The 25,685-nt window shown below is 51.8% G+C and overlaps 1 protein-coding gene and 1 long non-coding RNA gene across 2 annotated transcripts; both read right to left on the bottom strand.

Annotated features, from left to right (window-relative positions):
• On the bottom strand, positions 1 to 24,031 carry ECHDC3 (enoyl-CoA hydratase domain containing 3). The gene is made up of 5 exons (XM_047740834.1): positions 23,713 to 24,031; positions 19,550 to 19,671; positions 17,807 to 17,904; positions 12,638 to 12,838; positions 1 to 3,551 (listed from the first exon to the last, which is right to left on the bottom strand). The coding sequence occupies exons 1-5, from the start codon at positions 23,877 to 23,879 to the stop codon at positions 3,243 to 3,245; spliced, it is 897 nt and encodes a 298-aa protein (XP_047596790.1). The 5' UTR covers positions 23,880 to 24,031; the 3' UTR covers positions 1 to 3,242.
• On the bottom strand, positions 8,304 to 11,657 carry LOC125106583 (uncharacterized). The gene is made up of 2 exons (XR_007129358.1): positions 9,034 to 11,657; positions 8,304 to 8,961 (listed from the first exon to the last, which is right to left on the bottom strand). It is a non-coding gene; the product is annotated as an uncharacterized LOC125106583 (long non-coding RNA).
• Positions 24,032 to 25,685: the final 1,654 nt, after the last annotated feature.

Genomic DNA, 25,685 nt, shown 5'->3' with positions numbered 1-25,685 from the left:
GGGGTTGGAAGTCTGAATTTGTGATTCAGTAGGTCTGGTGAGGAGCCCGAGAATCTGCGTGTGAAGATCCAGGCCGTCCAGGGGCCACACTTTGGAAACAGCTACTTTTAGTGCAGGGGGTTTTCAGAAGAAGCCAAGGAAAGGTGGGGGTGGGGGCGGGGGCGGGGATGGGGGTGGGGAAGGGGGCGTTGCTGGCTGAATAACCCATGTGCGCAAAATGAAGGGTAATTGCCAGTTTGGAGACAGCTGTGCCTCAGGTCACGGCTTCCCCGTGGACGACATCTTCAAAAAGTGCAGGTGCGGCCCCAAGGCTCGGAGAACGTGGCGTGGATTTCTCGTTCTCGAATGTGCTCAGGTGTTGCCAGTGTTGACCACTTCTGGAGGCAAAACGCCCACCTTCTCCATTCCTGAAGGAGCATTTGCTTTGAGCAGAAGCTGCCTGTTTCGCGTTCCGTGGCAAGTTTCCGAATCCCAGCCTTGCAGAGCCTGGGACCTCACGAGGAAGAGGACGGGAGTCGGATGGCGTCATGTTCACCCACGGAGCAGCGTCGTGATGAAAGGAGCCTCACCCGCTCGCGGCCGCCCTGCAGACCGGGGACCAGAACGCCGCGATCTCCCTCCCGAATCGCCTGCGGTAAGCACACTGTGTCGCCTCGGCTGTGGCACTGCTGCGTGGTTTGCTCGGAGCGTGTTCCTAGTCCCTCCAGGCTGGGACAGGGTCTTTCCCGTGTTTGGGAGGAACATGGCGCGGGAATCATGAGCACAGACTGCGGGATCCTGCGGATCCAAGCCCACATGCTGGTTTGACCGAGGCAAATGCCTTCCCTTCTCTGAGTCTCCTACACGCGGGGGGTGGGGAGTGAGGGATAGTAAGAGCTACTTCAGGAATTTGGGCTCCTTAAATCAGCCCTGGTTCCTGAAGGGCAACTATCTGGAAGTTCATTGGTGTGAAGCTAGCTGGGGAGCCAGTCTCCCTGCACTTGCTGGTGTTCTGCCGGCTCAAGCCGGCCTCGTGGAATGCTCCCTCACACGGCCGGGAGTGGGGACCCCGGCCCCTGACTTCCTGGAGCCCGGGCTGCTGGGATGTGGTCTGCGGGGCTGAGCTCAGCAAAGCTCCCTGAGAAGGAAATGGTACTGACGGAAAGACGGACGTTCCAGGCTTCCCGAAAGCAATCGTCTGTGTGGTTATCAGAAAAAAACGTCATTCCATGTCCCAGTGGAGGGAAGCAGGGATACAAATTAACCCGAAATTTATATTTGCTGGGGGATGAATCATAGGACACGAGAGGGTGGGTCGCAGGTTTTCCTTCTGGATTATTTGCTCCACAGGCGAGGACTGAGATTTATAGCTCATCCCTGAGTGTGCGCAGCTCACAGGCTGGGAAGCCAGCTCAGAGCCCCGGGGACTTCGTGCTTTCAGGGGACCGTGCATGCTCAGACAGAAACTGGAAAGTTGATTTTTGATTTTTATTTGCCAAATGTGTGTGTGAGAAGGCTTTGCCACTTTCTCCGAAGTCCGGGGCCTTTGTGACACCCTCTCCCCCACATCGTGTGATCTTGGGGCTGTCAAGGGGGAACTTCCCTGTCAGGCCACCTGGGCAGGAAGGCACAGCAGGGGTCCCATGGCCAGCACTGTTTCTGAGCAGACCATGACGGCCCCGTCCTTCCCAATCTAGCCTAGAACGGCAGCCGCTCTTCATCGGCTTCGTAGTGAAAACTCCGGCTGTGGTCTGCAGACAGTCAAATCCGGCGTCCCCCGAGTACTGGTCGAGTTCTGCCGCGGCAGTACGTGGTCCGTTCCTTCGTTCTGGAAAGCTGCCTCGGAGCCAGGGAGTCATGTCCTCGGGGCTGGCCCAGGCTCTCCTCACGAGGCCGCGTGGCCAGGGGAAGGTGCACCCACGGCTCTTTCAGGCAGAGTTGGGGACCCTAACTTTACCCAGGAGCAGCTGTTGGAACTAGCACAATGGGGGCCTCAACGACTCAGCTGTAGGGGGCGATAATCGGAGCACCTGTGCCACGGGGGGACACGAGACTATACAGAGGGTCCCGGGCACGTCACAGGTGTCCGGCCAATGGCAGCTCTGGTGACCTCTACGTACAACCAGCATCTTAGTAACAAGTTCCTCCTTTCCAAGAAAATGCTTTTTTTTTTTTTTTTTAACCTTTCTAAACTTTGGCAAAGCAAAAAATTGTCCATCTCCATAGAAACCTGTGGAAACACTGGGACATCCATTGCAATGTGTGTGAGCCCCAGGGCAGAGCCCCACACTTCTCCGTCTCAGCCTTGGGACTGACCACATTCATGTCCACATTCTACTCCGAGGGGAGATAAATTGATTTTAAAAAACAACAAAAACCGAACCAAAACAAAACAAAAACCAAGCCCTGTGTGAAAGCTTAAGGACAAGAGACTTGGAACATGTCTTGGGCGGGGCTGGACCCAAAGCTGGAGAGGAGCAGGTTCAGGTCCTGGTATACGTGCTCCCTCCGAGAAGGCACTAGCCTGCCCAGCAGCTGAGCGGAGCTGGTGGTGTGTGATGGGGAGGACACGTGTCCCTCCTACCTCTCCCTGATGTTTTCATCCTCGGCTTTAGCCCGGGGTCCCAGTATTGGATGTCAGATGGCCAGGACATTCATTATGTCAGGCACCTGGCGTGTGCCCCCAGGGACAGGCTCACCAAAAAGAGGACATTGATTTTTTTTTTTTCCTTTCTTTTCTCGGACACCCTGCAGTCTGGCTGGGGAAAGATAAAATTACCAGTCCCTCTCAATATTTAATCTTTTTAAATCATAAAAGACTATCCCAAAGCCTTTTCCGTTGAGAAGTAGAAACAAGATTTTCAGTGTGGAGAAGGTCTTGTGGAGACTGGAAATATCTGGCCACCAGTAGGCAGCCAGAACGACCTCAGGGGACATTTCTGAAGGCGGAGCCTGGTTGGCAGCCTCCTGCTGTGTCTCCGTGTAGCCTCACCCTCTCCTGTGTCAGGTGATCCCCCACTTAGGGTCCTTGAAGGATCACCTCAAGCACCAGGCTCCCCCCTACCACAGCCAGCTGGCACAGGTGCTGGCCGGCTTCCACTTGATTTGTTCTCTACCTTTTCCCTCCCCCAGGAAATCACAGCTTTTTGCACGGACCACACAGCAGGCTGCTGTCTATGCAGTCAAGACAAAGCAGAGGAGTTTGGGCATCAGAAGGCAGGGAGTGGAGGTTCCCTCTTCCTCCGCTTCTCTGAGAATACTCACTACGACCAGATGGGTTTTCTCTTCTGGATGAAGGCCTTGATTCCCTCCTGCCCGTCCTTCAGGGCCACGTTGTCCACCATGGTCTGGGAGGTGAGGTGGTAGGCTGTTCGAAGGTCCTGGGGCAGCTGCCTATAGAAGGTGGCCTTGCCCAGAGATACCACGGGACGGCTCAAGGAGGCAATCTTCTTTGCGATTCTCATGGTCTCTTCCTCCAGCTGCTCTTCTGGAACGACTTTGCTCAGCAGCCCGTGGAGCAAGGCCTCCTGAGCAGAAATGGGCTCCCCGGTGAAAAGCATTTCTAAGGCCACCTGAGGGAGGAAATGTGTTACTAAGGCATGCTCCCTGTGACCCCCAGCTAGCCAAGCGCCACCCTCTCCCTTCACTCTGCCTACTTCCCTACCACCTCAGCCCAGTTATCTGCTTCCTCAAATAACATGTCATCCGTCAGGCCCGACGTCTACAACACCTAGACTCCTGCCAGGGACAGGGTTGGATCTTTCCAAGAGCAAGGAGGAGGCAAGTGCCCAGGGAAGGGCCTGACTCTCCGCCTTCCCGGAGAAGGCAGAGAGTCAGGCCCTTCCCTAGCTCCTTCACCAGAGCTGATCTACCAGCACCCCCCGAAGCCAGGGGCTCCCCTCTCTCTTGCAAGGGCCAGGTACAGGACATCTGATGGGAGGGAACCAAAACTGAAGCCCCAGGCCTGCCCCAGACCGACGGAGGGGCCACTTTCCAGAAGGAGGAACATGCTTAGAGATGCCACCACCATAGTCTGACTGAAAGCACAGCCCCCAAAATCAGAGACGGGGGGGGGGCGGTTGAAAGGAAATGCCTTCCAGGGACTAGACTCAGGATCCCGGCATGATGTAACTTACACAAGAGCCTGCCTCCCTCTAACCACCTCTCTCCCCACACACTTTCCAGGCCTGCAGAACGAGGGTAGAGGCTCCCTACTCTCCGTGGTTTGCTCTGTCCCATAGCCTGCCGTGTACTGCACCTCAGTTCTCTTTCCACAAAGTCTGGCCTCTTGAGATTCAAATTCATGATTCCCACCGCACACAGAGACACACAGCACGGGCCGGGGCTGGGGGGAGGCGCCTCTCTACAACCCCCCACCCCCTGCAGCCCCGCTGTTCCTTGAGCGCCCTGGGCATGCTGTCACCTTGGGGAGCTTGTACTCGGTGTCCTCTCCGCCTGCGATGCTCCATCCCCAGGTGTCTTCAGGACTGGTGCCCTCGTCCCCGTCAGGTCTCAGCTCCTGCGTCCTCTTGTCCACACGGTCCTCCCAGACCAGGCTAGTCAACCTGGAGGTCACACCCAGCACTCTCCCCCTTTCCGGCCGTGTCTTCATCCTTTGCGCTTCTGCCGTTTAGCACACCGCATGCTCGACACGTTGATCTTGTGTATTGTGATCGCCTTTGCCGGTAGGGGAACGCCACCAGATCACGGAGTTTATTCAAAACTGTTCCGTTGAGTTGTGCGTTCAGCTCTTGCACACAGTAGGCGGCTTACTAAGTACTGATGCGTGGTTGGAGGGGTGGATGGATGAAAGCAGGTGGTACGGCAGGTGGGGGAGGCTTCCGTTCTTCGCAGGCTTGGTCAGAGCAGTGGCTCAGCTCCCACCTGGCTCGTCTGCTTGGGCTACCTGGTCTTGGAACCTGGCCGCCGTGGTGTATGATGGGGAAGTCTGAGACACATGAGAGACCGTGAGAAGAGTTCCAGCGACTGGCCCAGCTGGGGTCCCCGCCAAGAGGCTGCCCAGCAGCCGGACACGGGGGTCTGCAAGTACTCAGATGATGCTCACCCCCCATCTTCTGTTCCCCCAGCTGAGGCCACACATGCTGCAGAGCCGAGAAGTTTCCTTGGGGACCCCTGCCCGGATTGCAGATTCACGAGCTCGACAATCTGCTGCTGTTGCTTTAAGCCACTGAGTATGGGTGGTTTCCTCTGCAGTAGTGGGTAATGGGACTAGACTGAGATAAAATTTTGGGGTCACTAGCATTTAGATCATGCTACGGACTAGGTTTCTCAGCCTTCGTGCCATCGTGTATTTGGGGCGAGGTCGTATCTTGTGGTGCGGGATTGCCATGTGCATTGCGGAATGTTCATCAGCGTCCCTGGTCTCTATCTGCCAGATGCCAGGAGTTCTGTGTCCCACCCCAACAGCTGCGACCCTCACAGACATCCCCCCGGCACTACCAGATGTCCCCCTGAGCCATTGTTGCTCCCAGGGAGAACCGCTGACTTAGATGGTTTTTCTAGATCATGAGGCTAGACTGGCACAGCTAGGGGCAGAGCTTTGGTAAGAAGGGAGGGGTCAGAAGGCCGGGCTCGGGAACTCCTGCCATCGTGGGGACAGGTGGGAAACACACTGGACTGGTAGTTGGGGCACGTAATGCTGGGCCCCGGCTTCCCCTCTGCAAGGTTAGCAGTGGACTAAATCCCAGCATGTCCAGTTTGGGGGTGTGTGATGTCAGCACGTGGGAGGCAGCAGGTACACGATGCCTGTGGGTCAGTCTATGCCTGTGGGTCACCCCAGAGACTGTGCATTAGTTGACCGGGAATAGTATCATGGCGTCAAAGCCTCTTGGAAGCCCCTGGTTGAACGTGGAGCTAAAAGCCAGGTCCTGCTGAGGAAGGGCTGCAAAGACCCCGCAGAAGACACCCAGTGAGTCACACGAAGGGGCCGGGACAATGTCTGCTCTGTCGCTGCCTGACAAGCACATGTCAGCGGGGACCCCGGTCAGAAGCCAGGGGAAAGCAGGGCCACTGCACTTTCCAGCCTTTCTTTTCCTCCGTCCATGCAGGCGGCTCTCCAGAAATTCATGGGACCACAGAGCAGACAGTGGCCAGCCCCGAAAACAACACTAAAAATCAAATCTGGCGAAGATAAGTCATCAGACCCTTGACAGTCATCAATCGCTTTACAGCAATCCCTTTACAGCAATGGGCAAGACCTCAAATAGCCTTCCAAGAGTAGTTATGAGGGGTGCCTGGGGGGCACGGTCAGTTGAGTGTCCAGCTCCTGGTTTTAGCTCAGGTCATGACCTCAGGGTTGTGAGAATGAGCCCCACGTCAGGCTCCATGTTGGGTGGGGAGCCTGCTTGGGATTCTCTCCCTTTCTTTCTCTCTCTCTCTGCCCCTCTCCTCACTCTCTCTTTCACAAATAAAATCTTCTTAAAACAAGTAGCTGTGAATGCTAGGAGAGTCGTAAGGAGGAAATTGTTACAATCAAAGCATCAGTGTTCCCTTGGCGGGCTCAGCGGACAGGCATTCATCCATCCTGGGCCATCCCTACTTGCTGGCTGGGCTCATCATCTGTCCGTGGGACAGCCCCTCGTCAATGCCTTCCTCCAACAGATGCTTTCATTAGTGTCGCTGTCTTCCGGGGCCTCCTTGGCTCTGTTCTCCTTCCCCTGCTTCCATGAACCAACCGAGCTCCTGTCTGGCCAGGGCCACTGCCAGGGCCCAAGAGATCAAGAAGTTTTCAGAGTGAGTCCTTTGGAGTCCAAGCTTCTGCAGGCCTGGACACAGGCCAGGGTGTGGGCAGGGGCCTCGTCCTGTCTGCGGAGTGTAGCTTCTCCAAGGGACCCCTGGGCACGTTGCTTCTCGTCCCCTTTCCCCAGCTGGCATGCATGTGTACGAATGACTCTCAGAGATGCGGCAAAGAACAGCTAATGAAGGACCGCAGGACTCACAGTCACATGGAGTGCGACAGAAATGCAGGGGAAAACGGTCTGTTCCAGCAACACATGAACCGGCGGAAAGAACTATGATGGTTCTGCTCACTCGAGGGACCTGGCATGAGTCTGCATTTGAGGCTGGGGGCTGCGGGCCAGCTTCCATGCGCAGGAACTCCAAGCAGAGCCAATCTTCTCTTGGGCATCCATTCACCCCACAAAGACTTACAGAGGAGAGCTCCAAGAATCCGGGGCAGTGCTATGCACTGAAATGTGTCTCTCCAAAATGCACGTGTGCAAGTCCTGAGCCCCAGTGCAACTGTATTTGGAGCTGGGGCCTTTGGGGTAGTAATTAAGGTTAACTGAGGTCATTGGGTAGGGCCCTGATTCCATAGGATTGGGGGCCTTAGGAGCAGAGTTAGGGATCTCTGTGTTCATGTCTCTCTCACATCACCATATGAGGACATAGTAGGAAGGTGGCTAGCTCCAAGCCAGGAAGAGAGCTCGTACCAGGTTTCACATCTGCCGGCACGTCAAGCTGTGACACCCAGCCTCTGGAACTGTGAGAGAGCAAACTTCTGTTGTTTCAGCCGCCAGTGTTGTTTCAGTGCCAGTCCCTGGCACGTACTACAGCAGCCCAAGGTGATTAATACATACACAGGAAGACTGTTTTTGTAATGTCTTAATTCTGAAGCAATGCCAAAAACACATTAAAAAAGACATCCAAGTTCGTGAACTAAATGAGTCTGGGAGAATGTGGAGTCCTCACCCCTGGAGAGGAGTGAATAGGGCACCCCGTCTGTCAGGCCCAGGCAGCTCTGCCCATGGGAGAACACATGATCTCTTAAATTGCCTTCTAGATAAACAATTCCTAATGTTACTTCAGGGTCTCTAATATCCACAAAAAGGAAGTGACCTTGAGCTATAGCATGAGGGGTTGTTCTTGGATAGAAGATATTTTCCCTTTCAGTCAATCAGTCAGCCAAGTGGAGAAGGACAGAGACAGACAGATGGTCAGAACGTGAGAGACCATCAGAAATCAGTCCATCCTCTGAAGGGTCCCCACCAAGTTCAAGCTCGACACACTCAGAAATAAAATGGCGCCTACACACCATCCCGGCCTCTCCTACCACCTCCAGTGGGTATGAGAACTGCTAAATTCAGAAATCACCTCACATGGAAATACTGTCAAAGACACAAGATGCTCATCTTTCTGGAATGCTCTAAAGGCAGCCTTGCCTACAGGTAGGTGAAGGGACCACAACGTCTGGACGGGTCCCCTCCACTCCTGGATCCATCCTCCCTTCTGGGCACAAACTTCCTTTATTATCGTTTACACAGACTCAGTAAAAGAAAAACAAGCAAAAAAAAACCACACACACACACAAAAAACAACTGATTTGTTAAATGGTAGTGAGCTCACTTATGTCCCCATCCTCTCTCCCACTTGATGGAAAGTGACAGACTGTCCCATGAAGAGGGATCACGAGGGGTCACGAGGAGGGGCTGTGCTCCAAGTCTCACTGTGCTTTGGAGCCCCATCTGGGTGGCCTCGATGTGGTCCTGGGGCTTGGAGTTGGGCGCACGGGCTCTGCTTCTCAGTCCCTCCGCACACCCAGACAGCGCCACAGACCTGTCATGTCCCAGGAGGATGGTGGAGAGGTGGCTGGCTGAGCGGCTTCCTTCTAGCAAACGACGGATGCGTCTGACTAGATGGGAACAGGGAGGAAAGGGCCCCCATGGCTCTTCCTGAGGGAGGTATCACTGGCCCGGGGCAGCCCCGAGACAGGTGCACCGGGGTCCACCTGGACCAGGCAGGGGCTCGCTCTCCCAGGCGCTTCCATTCCTTTCATTCCCGGGGACCAGGGAGGTCTTAAGGGGATTCAGGCAACCCTTGAAGGAAGTCTTGATGGAAGGAAGGTCAGCATCCCCGGCTGGTTCATCCCCTTCTTTGGGCCTTGGTTTCCTCATCTGCTTCCTGGGCTCATACTGATTTACAAAGATTTTACCCAGGCGGGTTGGATGACAAGAGTTGTATTCTCTAGAGAAAAGAAAGCCTGTTTATTCTCTAGCTAATCAGCACCATCTTTGCTTCAGATGAGAGAGAGAGCACCTTCTCTCATCCTTTTCCTTCATCAATTCAAGCTGCCTTTTATGATGGCACTTCTTGGGTCCCCGTAAGAAGCTGGGGGTCTCACACTTCCTCTTCCTGGGGCACTTGTGTTAAAAACAACAGCACCTGAGGCCAAGGCAAACCCTGAGAGCAGCAAGATTTGGGTCTGGAGTTGGTCCCCCGAGTTCCAATCCCAGATGGGCCACTTCCTAACCACAAAATCTTAAGCATGCAACTTAAGCCCTCTGAGTCTGTTTCCTCATCTGAAGGTGGGAATGAGCCTTCGGTCCTCCCGCGGGATTGCAGAGATGAGAGACAGTAAGTGTATAGCTAACACTACCCTGCTGGGCACTCAGTCGGCACCTAATAAATGCACTGATGATAGTAACACGCCTATTCCAACTGTACATTTGTAGGACTCTGATTGGCTATTAGGTATCACAGCCCTGAAAGGGGGTGATTCTTTAAACCCGAGGGGTCTTGGGGGGCCCCCTTGAGTCACACCTATCGTAAGAATTGGCTGGCGATGCAGTAAGGGCTCAGGAAGGAAGGAAGCCGACGGAGAGTCACAGGTGGGTTTGGTTGCTGGGAGATATCAGGTAAGGCCCTGAATTGCCCCCTCAAACCCTTTTGTAAATCGGGAGTTGAACCACATGGTCTCAAAGGTGCAGAGGCCCATGGCTGTGCAGTTCTCTGTTCAAGTACAGATTCTGATGTGGTCGGTCTAGGGGGCTGGGACCCTGCATTTCTCAGGCTCTCTGGTGGTCTCCAAACCAGGCTGAGTAACAAGACGTTAACACTCTTTCCAGCCTGGAAGTTCTACTCTGTTTTTTTTTTTTTTTTGGTTTTTTTTTTGGTTTTTTTTTTTTTAAGATTTTGTTTATTTATTTGACAGAGATCACAAGTAGGCAGAGAGGCAGGCAGAGAGAGAGGGGGAAGCAGGCTCCCTGCTGAGCAGATAGCCTCAATCCCAGGACCCTGAGATCATGACCTGTGTGGAAGGCAGAGGCTTAACCCACTGAGCCCCCAGGTGCCCAGTTCTACTCTGTTCTAATGAGATTTGAGGAAATCCGATTCCACAAATACCCAAAGTTTCCACAGATACCCCAGGCAACTAGATGGAAGCCAGCGTTCCCACCACAGAGAAGTGATGGGCTGGGGAGTGGGGGTTCGGATTTTCCCATGCGCTCCCAGGATACCAGCTGCTTGAGGGCCCGCTCTGGCTGGGGAGGAGAGCAGCTGCACCAGGCAGTGTTTAGAAGGTGCAGTGAAGATGCATTATTTAACTCATGCCAGAGGAGAGATGCGGTTTACAAATGTGGAAAATTATTCACGCCCGGGCTCAGTCTGGCTTGAACACAAGGGCTGCACTCCATCACTTCTGCTCTCTGCGGGGAAACCGCCGCCCTCCATCTCCAGCACAGCTGAGCCATTTCCCACGGTGACCAGCAGAAGGCACTGGTGACCCACACCCATGGCTCTAGCTGGGGCAGAAAGGGTAGAGCTCCCAGGGCAGGCAAGTTTGCAAAAGCACTTGCTTGCTTCCTTGTGGCTACGCGCAGTGGAATCGTGTGCCCCCCACCCACCAAAGCCCACAGGCCTGTGTATGGATGTGTTCATAGGGGTGCAATCAAGCAATGACCGCAGGGAGGGGTGTTTCTGGTTAGGTTTAGATTTTTATGAATTCCTACTTGCCTCCTCCAGGGGGCAGCACAGGTGAGACCTGAAGATCCAGCAACCTGGCAAAGGCCCTAGGTTCTGACAGATTTCTTCCCACCGAGTTCCCTTTATCAGTACTGCGATTTCAGATCATGAGTGTTGACCCCAAACTGTGTATCCCCTTCACGCCTCTGTGGAGTAATGAACCCAACAGGCAAAGACATATGCAGATAGCTCTGAACCACTTTCAGACTGCTAACTGGGAAGAAACCCGGGGGTCAGATCACAAGGAGCACAGATCAAGTTGCTGAGTGGGGACGATACTGGAGACTCTGCCCTCGTCTTCTCAGCAGGCCTGGCCCTTGCCAAAACTACTCAGGGGAAGTCAGAGCTACTCTTGTTCTTGCAATGTCCTGCCCCTTCATCTGTCATGCCAAGTAGTTAGGCGGGGTGGTTCTGAGCACCGGGCTTCCTGGAAACTTAAGGCCTATGTGTGTCACATGTGAGTTTTTTTCTCTTCTCAAAAACTCTTAAAATTTGACAAATGTGATAACAATGTTTACGTTTCTAGGACTCCATTGTAAGCCTCGATGGGAAAAGTTTGTGTTAAGAAAGAATGGATTCTTATCCTAACGGCAGGGCTGATACAAAGGTTTGGGTGCCTCACTATGGACCCTTCCAGAACATCAGGTGTTAAGGAAGATGAACACCTGCTGATGGGGTAACCCGTCCACCTGCTGATGATGCGACAGGCCTCGTGACTTGATTTGCACAATTTTACGGCAGTTTGTCAATGAGCTCTGACAATCTACTTGAGATGCACTTTGATTTCATGTACTTGGCACAGAGGAGAGACTTAAGAAGTATTTGCTGAATTACTGTACATGCATTTAAAGTGAACTTGTCTCCTGACAGGATGAAACCCGCTTAGTCTGCAAACCTTTTGGCAAGCTGTTATGTCTGACAGCTCACCTTTGCCCACTTTCAGCCACTGTTCCTGAGGGTGTGTGTTCGCACACTCTGCCTTCAGACCTTTCTCACAAATACACGTTTCTGTAAAAACTAATGAGGCACCATAAAGGAAAGGAACGCATCCCTAAACTTCTTGTTCCTGCCGCTTGATTTCCCTGGGGTCTCATCTCTTTTGTGCCTCAGGCATATGGGCAACTGCTAATTTTTGTAGTTGACATTAAAATGGATAATATATTCTAGAAAGCAGTTTAGGTTCCCTACGTTCTGCAACTTCGCCAACCTCTCCCTTTCTGGAAACATGTCTAGTTGAGAATGAGGATGTATTTTTTTCTAGAACAGGAAAACCCCTGGTTTACACTTAAGAGCTCCTTAGTAAATCTTATTTTACGATGTGATAGGAAGAACAAGTTTAATGAAGAACATGGACTTCACCGTGGTCAGCAACGACCAACCACCTCATGTAATGTGGCTCCTTCCAGGGCAGATCCAATATGCCAAGCATGGGCTCGTCTTGCTCCTCAAACATAACCATTGCGAACCTGACACACTCAGGGAATCAGCTCTTTTCAGTCCTTTCTGGAACAAGACAGATCGCTGGCAAGCAATAAGCCAGGGACACTAGCATCCTAGCCTCCTGATACGGGCCTAGGTCTCCCCAGGTGTTCCAACAAAATGGAGTTTCAACGGCAGGGCCAGTAAGAGGACAAGAACATGTGCAAACAAAACAAAGCAGGACCCTAACTAGTCGTCCTGAGGGGCCCTCGAGGGTGACACGCGGTGAGAAGCTCAGAGGAACAGGTGCCAGCCATCCCCGCCCCCACACTTGGCTTCAGAAGGGACACTGCAGCGCAGCCCGCCAAACACACTCTGGGCGGAACATCCTGATCCAGTCCTTGTAACCAGTGAGTTCTGGAACCGACCACCCCGTGCCCTGGGGGATCACATGGGGAGGGCCCACAGGGCGTTCAGTTACCTTCCTCGGCACCGCTCTCCCCAGGGCCACCCCAGGGGTGGAGCAGAAGAGCCCGATGTTCACCCCAGGGGTGGCGAAAGAGGACTTGTCGCTTGCCACGGCAATGTCACAGCTGGCAACGAGCTGGCAGCCGGCCGCGGTGGCCAAGCCGTTCACCATGGCAATGACGGGGACCGGGAGCTTCTGGATCAGCAGCATGACCTAAAAGGGCAAACACACGACTTCGTTTCCGGCCAAAAGCAAAATGCAACAGCACACGGACGATTTTCTGTGACTTCACCCTTCCCAGAGCATGTCCCCTATGCGTTCGATCAGAGTCTCGGAAAAAAAGGGTGAAAGAAAGCCTGGCATCAAGTGCCAACTGTTTGGTCTTCCTGAGACCCAGGGGAGGAGGGGACAGTAGGTGACAACCAGGGCCGGAAAGCTCAGTGGGGAAGGAACTCGCCCAGGCGGGGAGATTTGAGCTTGCGTCTGGCTGATGACACAGCCCTGGTCCTTCTACACCTGGCAGGACCCTCTGTGAGGTCACGGTCCCCTCTGACCACGTCCCCAGCAGCCCCCCATGAAGCACAGAGCTGATTCTGATCTCTGGGGAACCGCGCCTGCATGGAGCGTGCCCGGTGCAAGTCTGAAACTGGTATTTGCTACTTCCTTGAAAAATGAAGCTGGAAGACAAATTACTTCTCAAATTACTGCCCTGAATATTCTCTCAATTCCTTTATAATGGTGGGAAGGAACCCTGTCATGATCAAAATAAACAAAATTCCCTAAACAGGGCCCCTGGCACAGAGAGGAGCCCAAGAACTGGCTCATGCTCGTGGGACCCCTCCCCCACTCCATAAATTTCTGGAACTTATTTTTACAGCTTATCAAATACCTTGGTTGATTTCTCCATTTTTTTTTAAATGTCACACAAAACAGACTGTGTCACTATGGTAACTTGGACGTATACACAGTTGCACTTTGAACCCTGGCAGGGAAGGAGGGCAAGTGGGAAGGAGCTACTACATCTGGGTTTGTTTCCTAGGCGGCCACTCTGAAAAAATGACTTTCCTTGATTTGAAGGTTTTGCCCAAGGAACTCCGCCTTCTGCTTTCACAAACATGGTCTATTCGGCAGCTTTACTATAAAATAATAATATATTTAGGGATATGACATCATGTTCTATAATAGTGGTTTGGACTTTTTTAGGGGGTCACCTTGTGAGAATCTGATAAACGCTCTTGACTTTCTCCTCAGAAAAATGCACGTGTGCATATCCACACCCCAAACGGCTCCGGATGTAGGGGCTCTGAGAGCTCTAGGTGAGGACGAGTGTGGTCAGTGACTGAGCTTATTCCCAGAGAACTGCAACAGCAGGGGGAGAACTCTTGCTCAAGAACTTGTAGCGTCTTGTAGCAAAGAAAGATTCTTTTTGGCTCTGAGTGTCGTCTGTCATCCAATGAGCTGGTTACTTAGGACAAGTCACTTGGCCACGATTAGTGTCGAACAGTCTGTGTCTCCCGTGTGCCTGCTACAAAGCACTAAGATTCTATATAACCTGGTGGGAAAATACTGAGAGTAGATCCCAACAATATTAAAAATATTTATATTTTTCATCTAGGGAACATTTCTAAGGAATAATCCTAAAATAGGGTAAAAAGGTGTCTAGGCAGAGATGTTAAATTATAAAAATATTATAGTGGTGATAAACTAATAAGTAATGAATATATATAAATAAATAAGGGGCACCTGGGCGGCTCAGTCAGTTAAGCGTCTGCCTTCAGCTCAGGTGATGATCCCAGGGTCCTGAGATGGAGCCCCACACCAGGCTCCCTGCTCAGGGGGAGCCAGCTTCTCCCTCTCCCCCTTGCTTGTGTTCTCTTTCTCTCGCTGTCTCTCTCTCTCTCTCTCTCCCTCTCAAATAAATAAAATTTTAAAAAAATAATAAGTAAATAAGAAAAGTGACTATGTAAACTAATTATCCACTTAATGGAACACCGTGTTCTCATTTTGAGATTTTCCACCAAACATAGCAACATGGCCTGACCTTGCATAGTGGGCTGGAGCCAGGCTCCTGGGGTCTGATGCCCAGTCTGCCACTTACCCACTGGCTATCCCCCAGTCTTCACATCTGGGTATAAGAATGGGCACAATAATAGTACCAATCTTGTAGAACATGAGAATTCTATATATGTCTAAAGTATTCAAAACATTATATGGCACATGGTTAAGCATTCAGTGCTATAATCACATTATACAGTTATATAGCATAATTGCCCCTATGTATGATTATTCAAATAGGTTCATGTGGGAAAAGGTTTGAAAGAAATCTACTAAATATTAGCATTCTCTCTGGGTGGTATGATCATGGTCTAGTATCAGCAGTTTGTTTTCCTGCCTTCTCTTTTTCTGGATTTTCAAAATTTTCCATGTTTATTATTTGTATAATTAAAACATATTTTAAGTAACATTTTTTAAGAAGGCTCCATGCCCAACATGGGGCTGAACCCATGACCCTGAGATCGAGTCACATGCTCTACTGAGCCAGCCAGGTACCCCCAAAATGTCTTTTATTTCTTAAAATTTTCTATTTTTTCAAGATTATTTGAGAGAGAGTGTGCACACACACATGTGCACATGCATGGTGGGGTGAGGGAGAGAGAGATTCTCCAGCAGACTCCCTGCTGAGCGAGGAGCCCCACATGGGGCTTGATCCCACATCCCTGAGATCACAACCGCAGCAGAAATCAAGAATCAGACCCCTAACCGACTGAGCCACCCGCGTGCCCCCAAAACATACTTCAAATACAGTTAGCAACACAGAAAAGACAAAGGCAAGTTAGATAACAAATCAGCTGAGGCAGCCAATCCCTTGGTAGTCAAGAAATTATTTTCCCTCCTAGTTTACCTTCCTGAACTAAGTATTTTTCCTGGGTTCTCTGCCTTCTCCAGATGCGACATCAGTGTAACTACAGCTTAGCCTCACTCAGTAGCGTGACTGCGGGCTCTGCGAGCAGCCTTGTCCCATTGCCATTTCAGCCGTGAGGCCGAGGAGAAAGAGAAGACTCTCTTCCTGGACTAAGGTTTCCACCTCAGACTTCAACAGGACAAAAGAAGAGACACATGGAGTGGGTCTCCAGGGAAATGTGTTGGGTCAGCTCCACAAAGGGTTACTTTTGGTCTCCCATAGTCACGATTTTTTCTCCTTCTCCATTTACCCTATTCCTAGTTTGTAAATAATTAACAATTAGGTGGCACTTGGTGTCTGCAAGGAATCTGCTAGTTTAGATCCTGAGCCAAGTCAGGAAGCTCCGTCTTCCTCTCTAAACCCGCATTTTCTCGTGTGTGAACAGAACAGTGAAATCTCTAGCTCATTCTGTCCCAATCTGTCCGTTGATCACATTTGGAAATGGAGATCTTCCAAGTTTATGGTGCTCCTGTTTGTCCAAGACATTGTGATTTTCTTAGAAGTATTCAAGAAACCAGGGCGCTTCCGCTCCGATCGCCGTGTTAGGACAAGGTCCCGTTTATGCACTATGTCTTTATCAGTGAGCCGGAGACATCCAGGGGTTGCCCGCGTCCGTGAAATCTGGCCTTTCTCCTCTGAAGCAGCGCCGGGCTCCCCTGTGGCCGTCTGGCTAACCCGTTGGGATCTCAGTTCGTGAAGACACCACGGCAGAGTGATAAAAGCAGGCCCTTGAGGGAGGAGGGAAGGGCTCTAGTGGTTCTCTTTCATGCTTTTCTGTTTTAGCCAAACCCAGTGGATATTGTAGAGAAATCACTTCTGAAGCACCGTGCCTTGCCAAACACCAGAGCAGAACGTTACGTAAACATCACTGGTGTGGAACAAAACACCGAAGCCTTAGCTCCGGGTTGCTTCTGTGTCTCCGTGAAGCCTAAGTCAACTGCTTTCCTGGCTTGTCGACATGAGAAAACTCTTAACGGGCTCTCCGTACAGCATTCTGGAAGGGCAAGGGAAACAAATGGTGGCCGAGAAGCCATCTCAGTCACCTTCCTGCCAGCCTCCCTGGTGCGTGCCTCTGTCTTGTCTGTAGAGAAGGTATCGCGAAACACTTGTTGAATCGTTAACGACCAAATACATGAGCAAGTCCATGAATGAATGAAAAATTCGGTGAAGTAATTTTAGGGCCAGGTTATGAAACTGCTTTTGGTCTTTTTTTTTTAAGATTGGTTTATTTAAGAGTTTTTAAAGATTTATTTGTAAAATAAATAGAGCATGGGGGGGGCAGAGGGCAAGGGAGAGAGAATCTCAAGTAGGCTCCACGCTCATCGTGGAGCCCGACATGGGGCTCGAACTCACAACCTGATACCACGACCGGAGCTGAAACCCAGAGTCGGTTGCTTAGTGGACTGTGGCACCCAGGCTCCCCTGACGCTGTGTTCTGTCTTGCTTCTCACCTACATTTCCAGTTTCAGTGTGGCAGGAGGTTTGTTTTTCCTTCTTTTTCCCTCAGTGCCTGGCAAGTACTGTGCATACAGTGGTGCTCAATAACGAGTTATGAAACAAGCGAAGCATGACCTGAAGTTGTAGGCTGTATTCAGTTTCTCATTATCCAGGGGTGGACTCGGTGTGATTATAACCATCGCAAGCCTTTTGTTCCTCTTCCTCCTCTCTGCTGGCAGTTTCTCTCCTTCGTATGGTTAAAGACACAGACCGTGAGAAGTAAACGTGAAGAGGTTCATTTTCCACTTGGAGGCGGTGATTACCAAGGTTGGTCAGAAGAAGGGTTTGAAAATAATCTTTAAAATCATTATGGTTATTCCATTCACAAATATTCTCTCTCTGCCATTAACAGAGTTGTTTTAGTTTAAAATTTTAAAAAAATTACACTGATCTTGGGCCCTTCCCCTCCACAGATGTTCACACCCACCCTCTGCCTCTGACTTGAGACATATCTACCAAGACACACCCTCACGGTCCCGGACGCGGCCACTGTCAGCACCAGCCTGTATCGACCTTTCTCCGGCAGGTAACAAGATCACTTGCCAACTGTGCCCACTTGAAAATCGAAACCAAATAGTGGCCTGGTTAAAGGATGGGCCAATGACCAGTCTGCAGGGACTCGGTCTCAGAGATAAAGCCTTGTGTGTCCACTGGAAGCATCATTCAGTATTTCACGTGGCTCTCATTTTTGAGCTGTGATGTCACCCCTCGGCCCAGCTTACCTCAGAACAGGTCTGAAACACTTCGGTGTGATAATCTGGGCTTCGCTCATCCGTCAGTTCCTTTAAATCATGTCCAGAAGAAAACACGGGCCCCTCAGCTGCACATGTTTCCAGTAAAGAAAAGAAAAGAAAGAGAAGTAAGCAGCTAGAGCTTGAACGTTCCCTTACTTACCTCCCAGGTAATGTAACAGCAATCGCGCTGATGCCGTGGACACTTTGAGTTGATGGCTCAGTTTTGATAGAATAATTCCATTTTGCTTGCAAAGTGACAGCCAGGGTTTTGTGGTGACAAAGTAAGGGGCAGCATGGGTTCTCGAAGGTCTGTGGTGGAACCAGCGAAAACATGCCATGCCAACAAGAAGGCTCAGTAACCGTGGCAAATGTCCTCCTTCCAGAATCATCCCCTGGTTTCACACTTGTGTGTCTGGACTTGGTCCGGCCTGACTGTATAGACTCACTTGGGCCCATCAAACCCACCCCGCCTCCCGCAGTGTCCCTGTCCTTCGGTCCACATATCGCGGCCACCCACACAGGTTGGGATCAGGAAGGTCGGACTGTGAGGACAGCCCCTTTATTTTTACGAGGGATTGGACGATGTGGTATTACTGATACTGTTGCTATTAACAACAATGACAAAATGGACACAACCCATCAGCTGGTAGCACTTTCTCCTACTTCCCTTTGGCTGCGGCTGCTGGGACAGACGATGTTACTCCCGGCATGCCAATGAGAAAATTGTGTGGCTGTGAGTTAGCACCCGGCTTACAACCACCATGGCTCCTGGACAATATTTGCTCTATTTCTTCCCCCCCTCGCCATATAAAAAGTTGAAAATTTGGGGGCGCCTTGGTGGCTCAGTTGGTTAAGCGTCTGACTCTTGATTTCGGCTCAGGTCATGATCTCAGGGTCACGAGATCGAGTCCTGTGTCAGGCTCTGTGATGAGCGTGAGGTCTGCTTGAGATTCTCTTTCTCTGCCCCTCCCCTCGCTTGTGTGGGAACATGCCCTATCTCATAAGTAAATAAATATATAAATAAATAAAATTTAAAAGATTTTTTTAAAAAGATGAAAATTTATATTCAATCACAGAGAAGAAAGTAACATTCTAAGTAGCTGCCTCCAGAAACACGATTTTTTAACTTTTTAAAAAAGAATAGTGCATCATAGGGCAGCATGTGTTTTCTGTGGTTGCTTTACAATGCGGGCACGCTGTTATTTATGCCGCTGTCATCATCACCAGACGACTTGGTAAAAGTTCTTACTGGAAAAAGAGAAGGAAAGAAATGAGCAAAATAGATCATGCTTCCTGGGACCCTTGAAGAAGACCACAGATCTCAGCTGAAAGCTTAGGAAGAATAGAAAAGACCAATCAGTGAATTGCCCAGCAGCCTGTCCTGACCAGCTAGGTAGTCTGCCGAAAGCTTTGGTGATTAAACCCATCTGATCGGATCCATGAAGACATCAGTTCTCGGACTTTGATGGGGAGACCAGCACAGCCAGGGGTGGCAATGTTTCCTACCCGACACGTCCGACAAAATGGAAAAAGACATAGTCTCACCGCACGGTAATCTTCCCTATAATTTCCACCATTAATTGCACAGGGGTTTTTTTCATAATGTTCTTGTAAAGGAGCTTCAGAAACAATTCTCCCACGAGGGGAAGGAATGCCTCAGTTGACCAAAGAATTTTGAGAAGCTCCTTCCGGGTCATTACAGAACACTGAGGCGGTATATCCGGTCAGTACCTGAAATGATGATGACTCTTAGGTCTTTGCTCTCGGCTTCGTGAAGAAGGTCACTCTGCAGAGATCTCAGCATGGCTAATGACAGCGCGTTCCTCTTCTTCGGATCACTCAAGACGATGTTCCTGGGAAGAATGTTTTATAATCACTGTATAATTATAAGTACACGTGTCAAAACAAATGAGGACCCCGATTCCTTTCTTACCCTGGGGGCTCTTTATAAAACACCAGGAAAGGGAACCCTTGGTGCTTAGAGGCTACTGAGAGGGTCTGCCAACTATCGAGAGATACGGCTAAGGCAAAACAAGGAGACTACCCGAAATGTGGGCTGGGCTTCCCACCCCCTTTCCCTGGATTTCTCTTTTTCTCCAGGTTTGCGGTCAGAAACATGACGGCCTCCTCCCCATAAAGGGTAGGTTACAGCAGTTCCAGAAACCACCACCAATCCTTCCGAGAGGCTGTGAGGCTTGTGAGACCACAGTGGGAGCCCGAGGAAGCTGCCACGTGTGGCTACCTTCCACTTCTCTCTCTGCTGTTCAAGAGAGTAAGGTCAGGGAAGGAGCCGAGAATGGAAACACACCCCCAGATCTCCTCCCGTGCACCCCATTGAGGGGGCAGCGCGGTTACAGCAGCCAACGCATCTCAATGACCACATCTTTCCATGTTTTTCGAGTGGCATCCTGCAATTCTGCAGAGTAATTCACATTGAGAACGGGTGATGTGTGAAGAGCAGAAGGAAGGAGCGGACAGCAAGGGGGCTCTTTCGGGACATGTCTTCCGACTAGGAGCTGGCATGCCAAGGGCTCGCTATATTGTCGTCGGGCTGCCTGTACACAGGAATGTCGTCTTTGTGCGGTTACATGGAATGGGTGGGGAACCAGACCCCAGGCTATTATTCTGTACATTGCATCTGTTTCCCCTCTGTCCCCACCTCCATGATTACTGCCGTTCTCACTCTTTCTCTGGATCTGTTAACTCCTGCTGTGTGTCAGCCTGGATCCTCATAAAATCGCCCTCTGGGCCACCGGCTTCTGGAAAACCACTCCAGTGAGTGACTTTATTCCAGCGCTATACGAATACCCATTTTCTTTGGGACACCGTTCTGGCTTTGCTGCCATCTTCAGATGGGTGTGACAGTCACGTTTCCTCCTGGGTGCTGAGAATGACTAGCAGCTGATAGGCAGATATGCAATGAAACCCGCATTCTGGGGTGTCGTAAAAGAAGTGTGCACCAACCTTCCAGTAAGATAATGAGTGTGCTTTCTGTAGCAAATCTCAGAGCTGCCATCCCGTCAGTGACATATGCTTAAATTCTAAGGCCTCGGGCAAAATCGTGCAGAAAGATGCCAGCGCCCAGATCCCCTTGCTGCGTGGCAGTGTCTGGTCATATGTGGCCCATTAATCCCATGGCTTGCGCGTTGCACACCCTGTCAGAGTGCTCTGAATTGCTGAGTTCACTTCTCGACCCAGACCAGCCAGGCTTCTGTTCCTGTTACTCTGCTCAATCTGTCCTCGCCCAGAATCTCCTCCTTGTTAGAACAAGTCCAGTGGCCATTGGGATCACGCTCTCATTCTGTCTCCTATCTTTTGGTGCTTCTCTAGCCTGTCCTCCTCTCCTTCTTCAGGGCTCTCCTTGCCTTCTGCTCACCCCTACGTGATTCTCAGAGCTCCCCCTGTGCTTTTTGTCCCATGCTCTTCCAAGGCAACCTGACCATGGACTTGGCTTCGCCTGGTACCGCTATGCTGATGACTTCCAACCTTTGCCCTCACCCAGACCTCCGTTCTGAGCTCCAGGTCTACTCCACAAGTTCATTCCCACGTCTCCTGGACTATCCTGGGGCATCGTCCCCAACTCCCTTCATCTTAATGCTACCACTCAGTTGCTCAAGCCAGAAACTGAAAGCCTTCTTAGACTGCTATTTCTTCCCTCTTGAACTGGCCGTCAAAGCTGACTGATAATACCTGCTAAGAATCTTAGCAGTCTGAATTCTCCCAGTGACTATCTTGGGTCGAAACGTGTGACGCCTTGCACCTACAGCTTCACCAACACGACCACCGGAAGAGGGAATCACTAAGAGGGAGGTTACTGCCAGAGCACATGACAAAAAGTGTAGTATTTCTCTTTGCAGGGCAAGAGATGGGCCCTGGGGAGGCCCTGATGAACTATCTGGAGCCCATCACATCATTGTAAACCCCCAGAAAGTTCAGGAGGCGAGGCACCTGTCACGTTCACACAGACACTCGACAGACACCTGCTGAGCGAATTAATGACCCCAAATAGCATTTTGATTTTTCACAGCCAATTTCACTAACTCCTGGAAATTTTCATCTCACCTAGGTAGGTTTGTTTGTTTGCCACCTCTTTTAAACCTCAGTGGCAAGGACACTGAGCTAGAGAGCAGAGCGGAAACAACTTTGGAGGCAGACGGACCTTTTCCTGCTTCCTGGCTTTCTTTCCTCCCAGCTGTGTGGCCTTGAGCCAGTGGCCACCTCTCTGAACTCGGTTCCTCACTGTAGGATGGGGACAACGTAACCTACCTCGCAGGCTCTAGAGGGATTAGGGGTAGCAACTGTACTGTGCCTAGCACGGTACTCCAATTCCTGCTCCATGACTATCACTGCTGAGAGGAACAGCTCTGAAAAGGGATGCTTGAGGTGTGACTGAGTTGTTCAAATTCACCAGCTTCATGCCTAACATACCACTGCTTCTGTGGTGCGTTTGGAGGTTCCTACTTACTGATTCCGAGCATTTATGTCAGATTGATTCTTCCCATTGTCTCCCTTTCTGACTCCTGTTTAGCTCCGGAGAACTCACCCAGACCTTCAGTCCACTGGCTCCATGCCAGATGTCCGGGTTCTGAACCAGATTTGCAGAAGCAGGGGCACCCTTGACAATGAGCAAGGAGCCCTGCCCGGGCCCGGTACTTCTGGGTACCCCCGCTCCAGCTGTGCCCTGCCAGATGAGCCAGGAGTCCACCTGAATAGAATGATATGCCCACCTGGAAGTCACCACCCCCTTCCAGACCTTGCTGTGGTTACCTGAGACTCTGGAATTCTCTGGCTTTGCAGAGGGGCATCCTTAAGCCCCTGGGGTGGCCACATACAATTATTTCTAGGAGAGGAGGTGAGAGACAGAGAATGTGGGCACCCTGGATCGGGTGTCTGCAGACCCGTGTGCCAAGCTCCTGGCAGAGCAGCAGGAAGGAGGGGTGGAGAAGTGTGAGGGGGTGAACATAGGGTGGGACGAAAAGAAAGTTGCAGGCCAGCAAGCAGCTGGCTTGCCACTGCTTTGGGGGAACTCCTAGGAGCCTCAGGATTATAAATTCAAGCATGGTCTTCCAGGTCTACGAAGACACACTTCTCAGGGTAGAAGAAGAAAACGTATTTAGCTGTTAGTTTGATTTGTGACTTTTAAATACTTAGCACGCTGGGTAGGCCTCTCTTTGCACCCTTGCCCTGGCGGGGCAAACAATAGGGTGAGGCCTGGATGGGGCTAGAGGTCCTTCAACCTTTGCTACTCCAATTCCAGTTTGTGCACCGGTTTTCTTGTTTCATTTTGTTTTGTTTTGCTTTGTTTTTTAAGGGTTTTAGGCTTGTTGAGCCACAGGGCAGAGCTTAGTACAGTGTGCCCTTCGTCCTTCATATTGACCTGCCCCCACTCGGGTACTCCTGGGGCAGGGCCAAGGAGCAGCTCGGCTTTGCCTAACCTGGCGTTGGAACCAGGTCAAGGTTGTGAGAAGCATAGAACCTCTTTTTCAAGGCCACAGCAGCGGTGTGGCCACCTGCTGAGCTGCCCACACGGAGCCTAAAATCCACTGAAGACTCGGATCTGTTGCCCCGGGGGTTTAGGGGCAGTGCTGGGGCCTTCCGAGTTTGTCCCGTTTGAAATTTTCTGGTGTGTCCTGCAGGATCCGAAATGCTACAGTGCCCAGGCTAGTGACTTGAGGAAACACCGTGTCCGCGGCTGGGTTCCTTTGGCCGAGACGGACAAACTGGTGTCCCTAGCGGATATAGCTGGCCCCTGGCCGAGCCCCCGGTGGCCTCCGCGTGGGGTGACTGCCCATCTCTGCCCGGGTCCCTGCCGCCCACCCCCACCCGGGAGCTGCCCCGGTAGGCCCGTGGGCTGGTCCGGAAGGGCCCGGCGCCCGCGCGGCCCCGCCGCTGACCTGATGCCGTCCTGCTGCCGCGCGCGGGTGGGTCGCGGCGGGAGCTCCGGCCGCTCGGCCCCCGCCGGACCCCTGCTGCAGAAGCCGGCGGAGAGCTGGGCCCACGGGCTTCGCCCGAGCCAGGCGGGCCCCTTTGCTCCGAAGGCCCGGAAGCCGGCGGCGGCCATGGCAGCCAGAGACGTGCCCCAGAGGGCCAGACGCCCCGAGGGTCGCGGGTGCGAGCCGGGCCGCTGCGCCTCAACAGCTGAGGGTCGCAGCAACACCGGGAAACAAAACTGCCACGCCAGGTCTAGGTCTGTCTCCTCCCGCAGGCCAGACCCTCCCCCTTCACCGCCCCTTAGCATGCCCCGCCCCTTCCCGTCGCCCGGCCCCGCCCCTCTGCGCTGCCCTTTCAGACGCCCGGCCCCGCCTCCCAGCGTTGCGCTACCACCTCCGCCCCGTGCCCCTCCCTCTCTCCCCCCCTCCCCCCGCTCCCCTCCACGCCCTCAGGCCCCGCCGCGAATACCGCCCACTGCGCCGTCGGGCCTCTTGCTCACCGCCCGCACTGCAGGCTCTGCGCCGCCAGGCCCCGCCCCCTCCTCCCCGCCCCTCCCCGTGGAGCTGAGGGGTGGAGTCTGGGGTGGTGCGCAGACCGCAAACCTGCAGGCCAAATGTTTGCGATAAAGAGTTCAGGAGAGGCGGGGAAAGGGCTTGTTTCTTTCTGCATCGACGCCGAGAATGTGGTTTGCGTGGATTAGGAAAATGAGGGTTAGCAGGTGGCGACTGGTATGAGCTGTGGTGGCCACGTTGTTACTTCCGTCCGGCCACCGCAAACCCGCTCAGGCCTCGCAGGTGATCACAGGTCCCAAAGGGAGGTGCATTCCACACAGGCGTTGACTTTTGAAGGATTTCATGTCCTCTCCTCGAAAACCCTGCATCTATCTCTTGGGTGTTTCAAATGCACCCGGGAGGGAAAGGGAGATCCTTCTTAGGATCTAATCGGCTGGGTCCAACAGGAGACAGAGAATTTCCTGTCGCTGAAAGCTTAAGTATAATAAGAATATTCTCATTGTCATGTGTTAGCTAAACTCTCAAAGTTTGGAGGTTTTAAAAAAATTTCTTAAGTACTTTATTTTTATTGACTACATGCTCATTTTCAATAGTAGATACCCTCCACAGGAGTTGCTCTGGTCTCAGGACACAAACTTGTATCTTCCACTGCTGTCCTGTTTCAAGTATTTTAGTCAACAAAAGCATCTTTTTGAAATATGTCTGATGGGGGGGGGGCCTGGGTGGCTCAGTGGGTTAAGCCTCTGCCTTTGGCTCAGGTCATGATCTCAGGGTCCAGGGATCGAGCCCCTCATGGGGCTCTCTGCTCAGCGGGGAGCCTGCTTCCTCCTCTCTCTCTGCCTGTCTCTCTGCCTACTTGTGATCTCTGTCAAATAAATAGATAAAATCTTAAAAAGAGAGAGAAAGAAATATGTCTGATCAGGACGCCTGGGTGGCTCTGTCAGTTGAGGGTCTGCCTTCAACTCGGGTCATAATTTGGTGATCCTGGGATTGAGTCCCATATTGGGCTCCCGGCTCAGTGGAGAGCCTGCTTCTCCCTCTGCTTGTGCACTCTTTCTCTCTGACAAATAAATTAAATCTTTATTTTTAAAAAGCAACAAAAGAAACGAAATCTATCTGATCACGCCACTTCTCTGCTTCCCACTGTGACATGTGGCCCCCACTCACACATCAGCCTGTCTTGTGCTATTATCCATGTTCCGGGTGCACAACGGATCCAAGTCTGGAGATTGGCAGGACACATGGAAGAAATGGTCTCAGCCCTCAAGGGGCTTACAGTCTCTAGGAGAGACACTGTGCCCAGGACCCTCCGCACCCTGTACACTGAGAAGTTTTGCAAGGATCACAATTATACAAAGACATAGTCAAATGGTTTTTTTGGGGGGTGCATGTTGGCTTCAAATAGTCACACACTTGGGTTAATT

The sequence above is a fragment of the Lutra lutra genome, chromosome 8 (assembly GCF_902655055.1).
Source record: "Lutra lutra chromosome 8, mLutLut1.2, whole genome shotgun sequence".
Lineage (NCBI taxonomy): Eukaryota > Metazoa > Chordata > Mammalia > Carnivora > Mustelidae > Lutra > Lutra lutra.
The sequence above is the reverse complement of the archived record's forward strand: the minus strand, read 5'-3'. Positions and strand labels throughout refer to the sequence as shown.

Excerpts from the sequence above, each read along its gene's own strand:
- ECHDC3 (XM_047740834.1), bottom strand. The coding sequence starts at position 23,879 with ATGGCCGCCGCCGGCTTCCGGGCCTTCGGAGCAAAGGGGCCCGCCTGG. Across the intron at positions 19,672-23,712 it reads CGGCAGCAGGACGGCATCAG|GAACATCGTCTTGAGTGATC; the intron begins GTCAGCGGCGGG and ends CATTCTTCCCAG. Across the intron at positions 3,552-12,637 it reads GGAGAGCGGTGCCGAGGAAG|GTGGCCTTAGAAATGCTTTT; the intron begins GTAACTGAACGC and ends TTCCTCCCTCAG.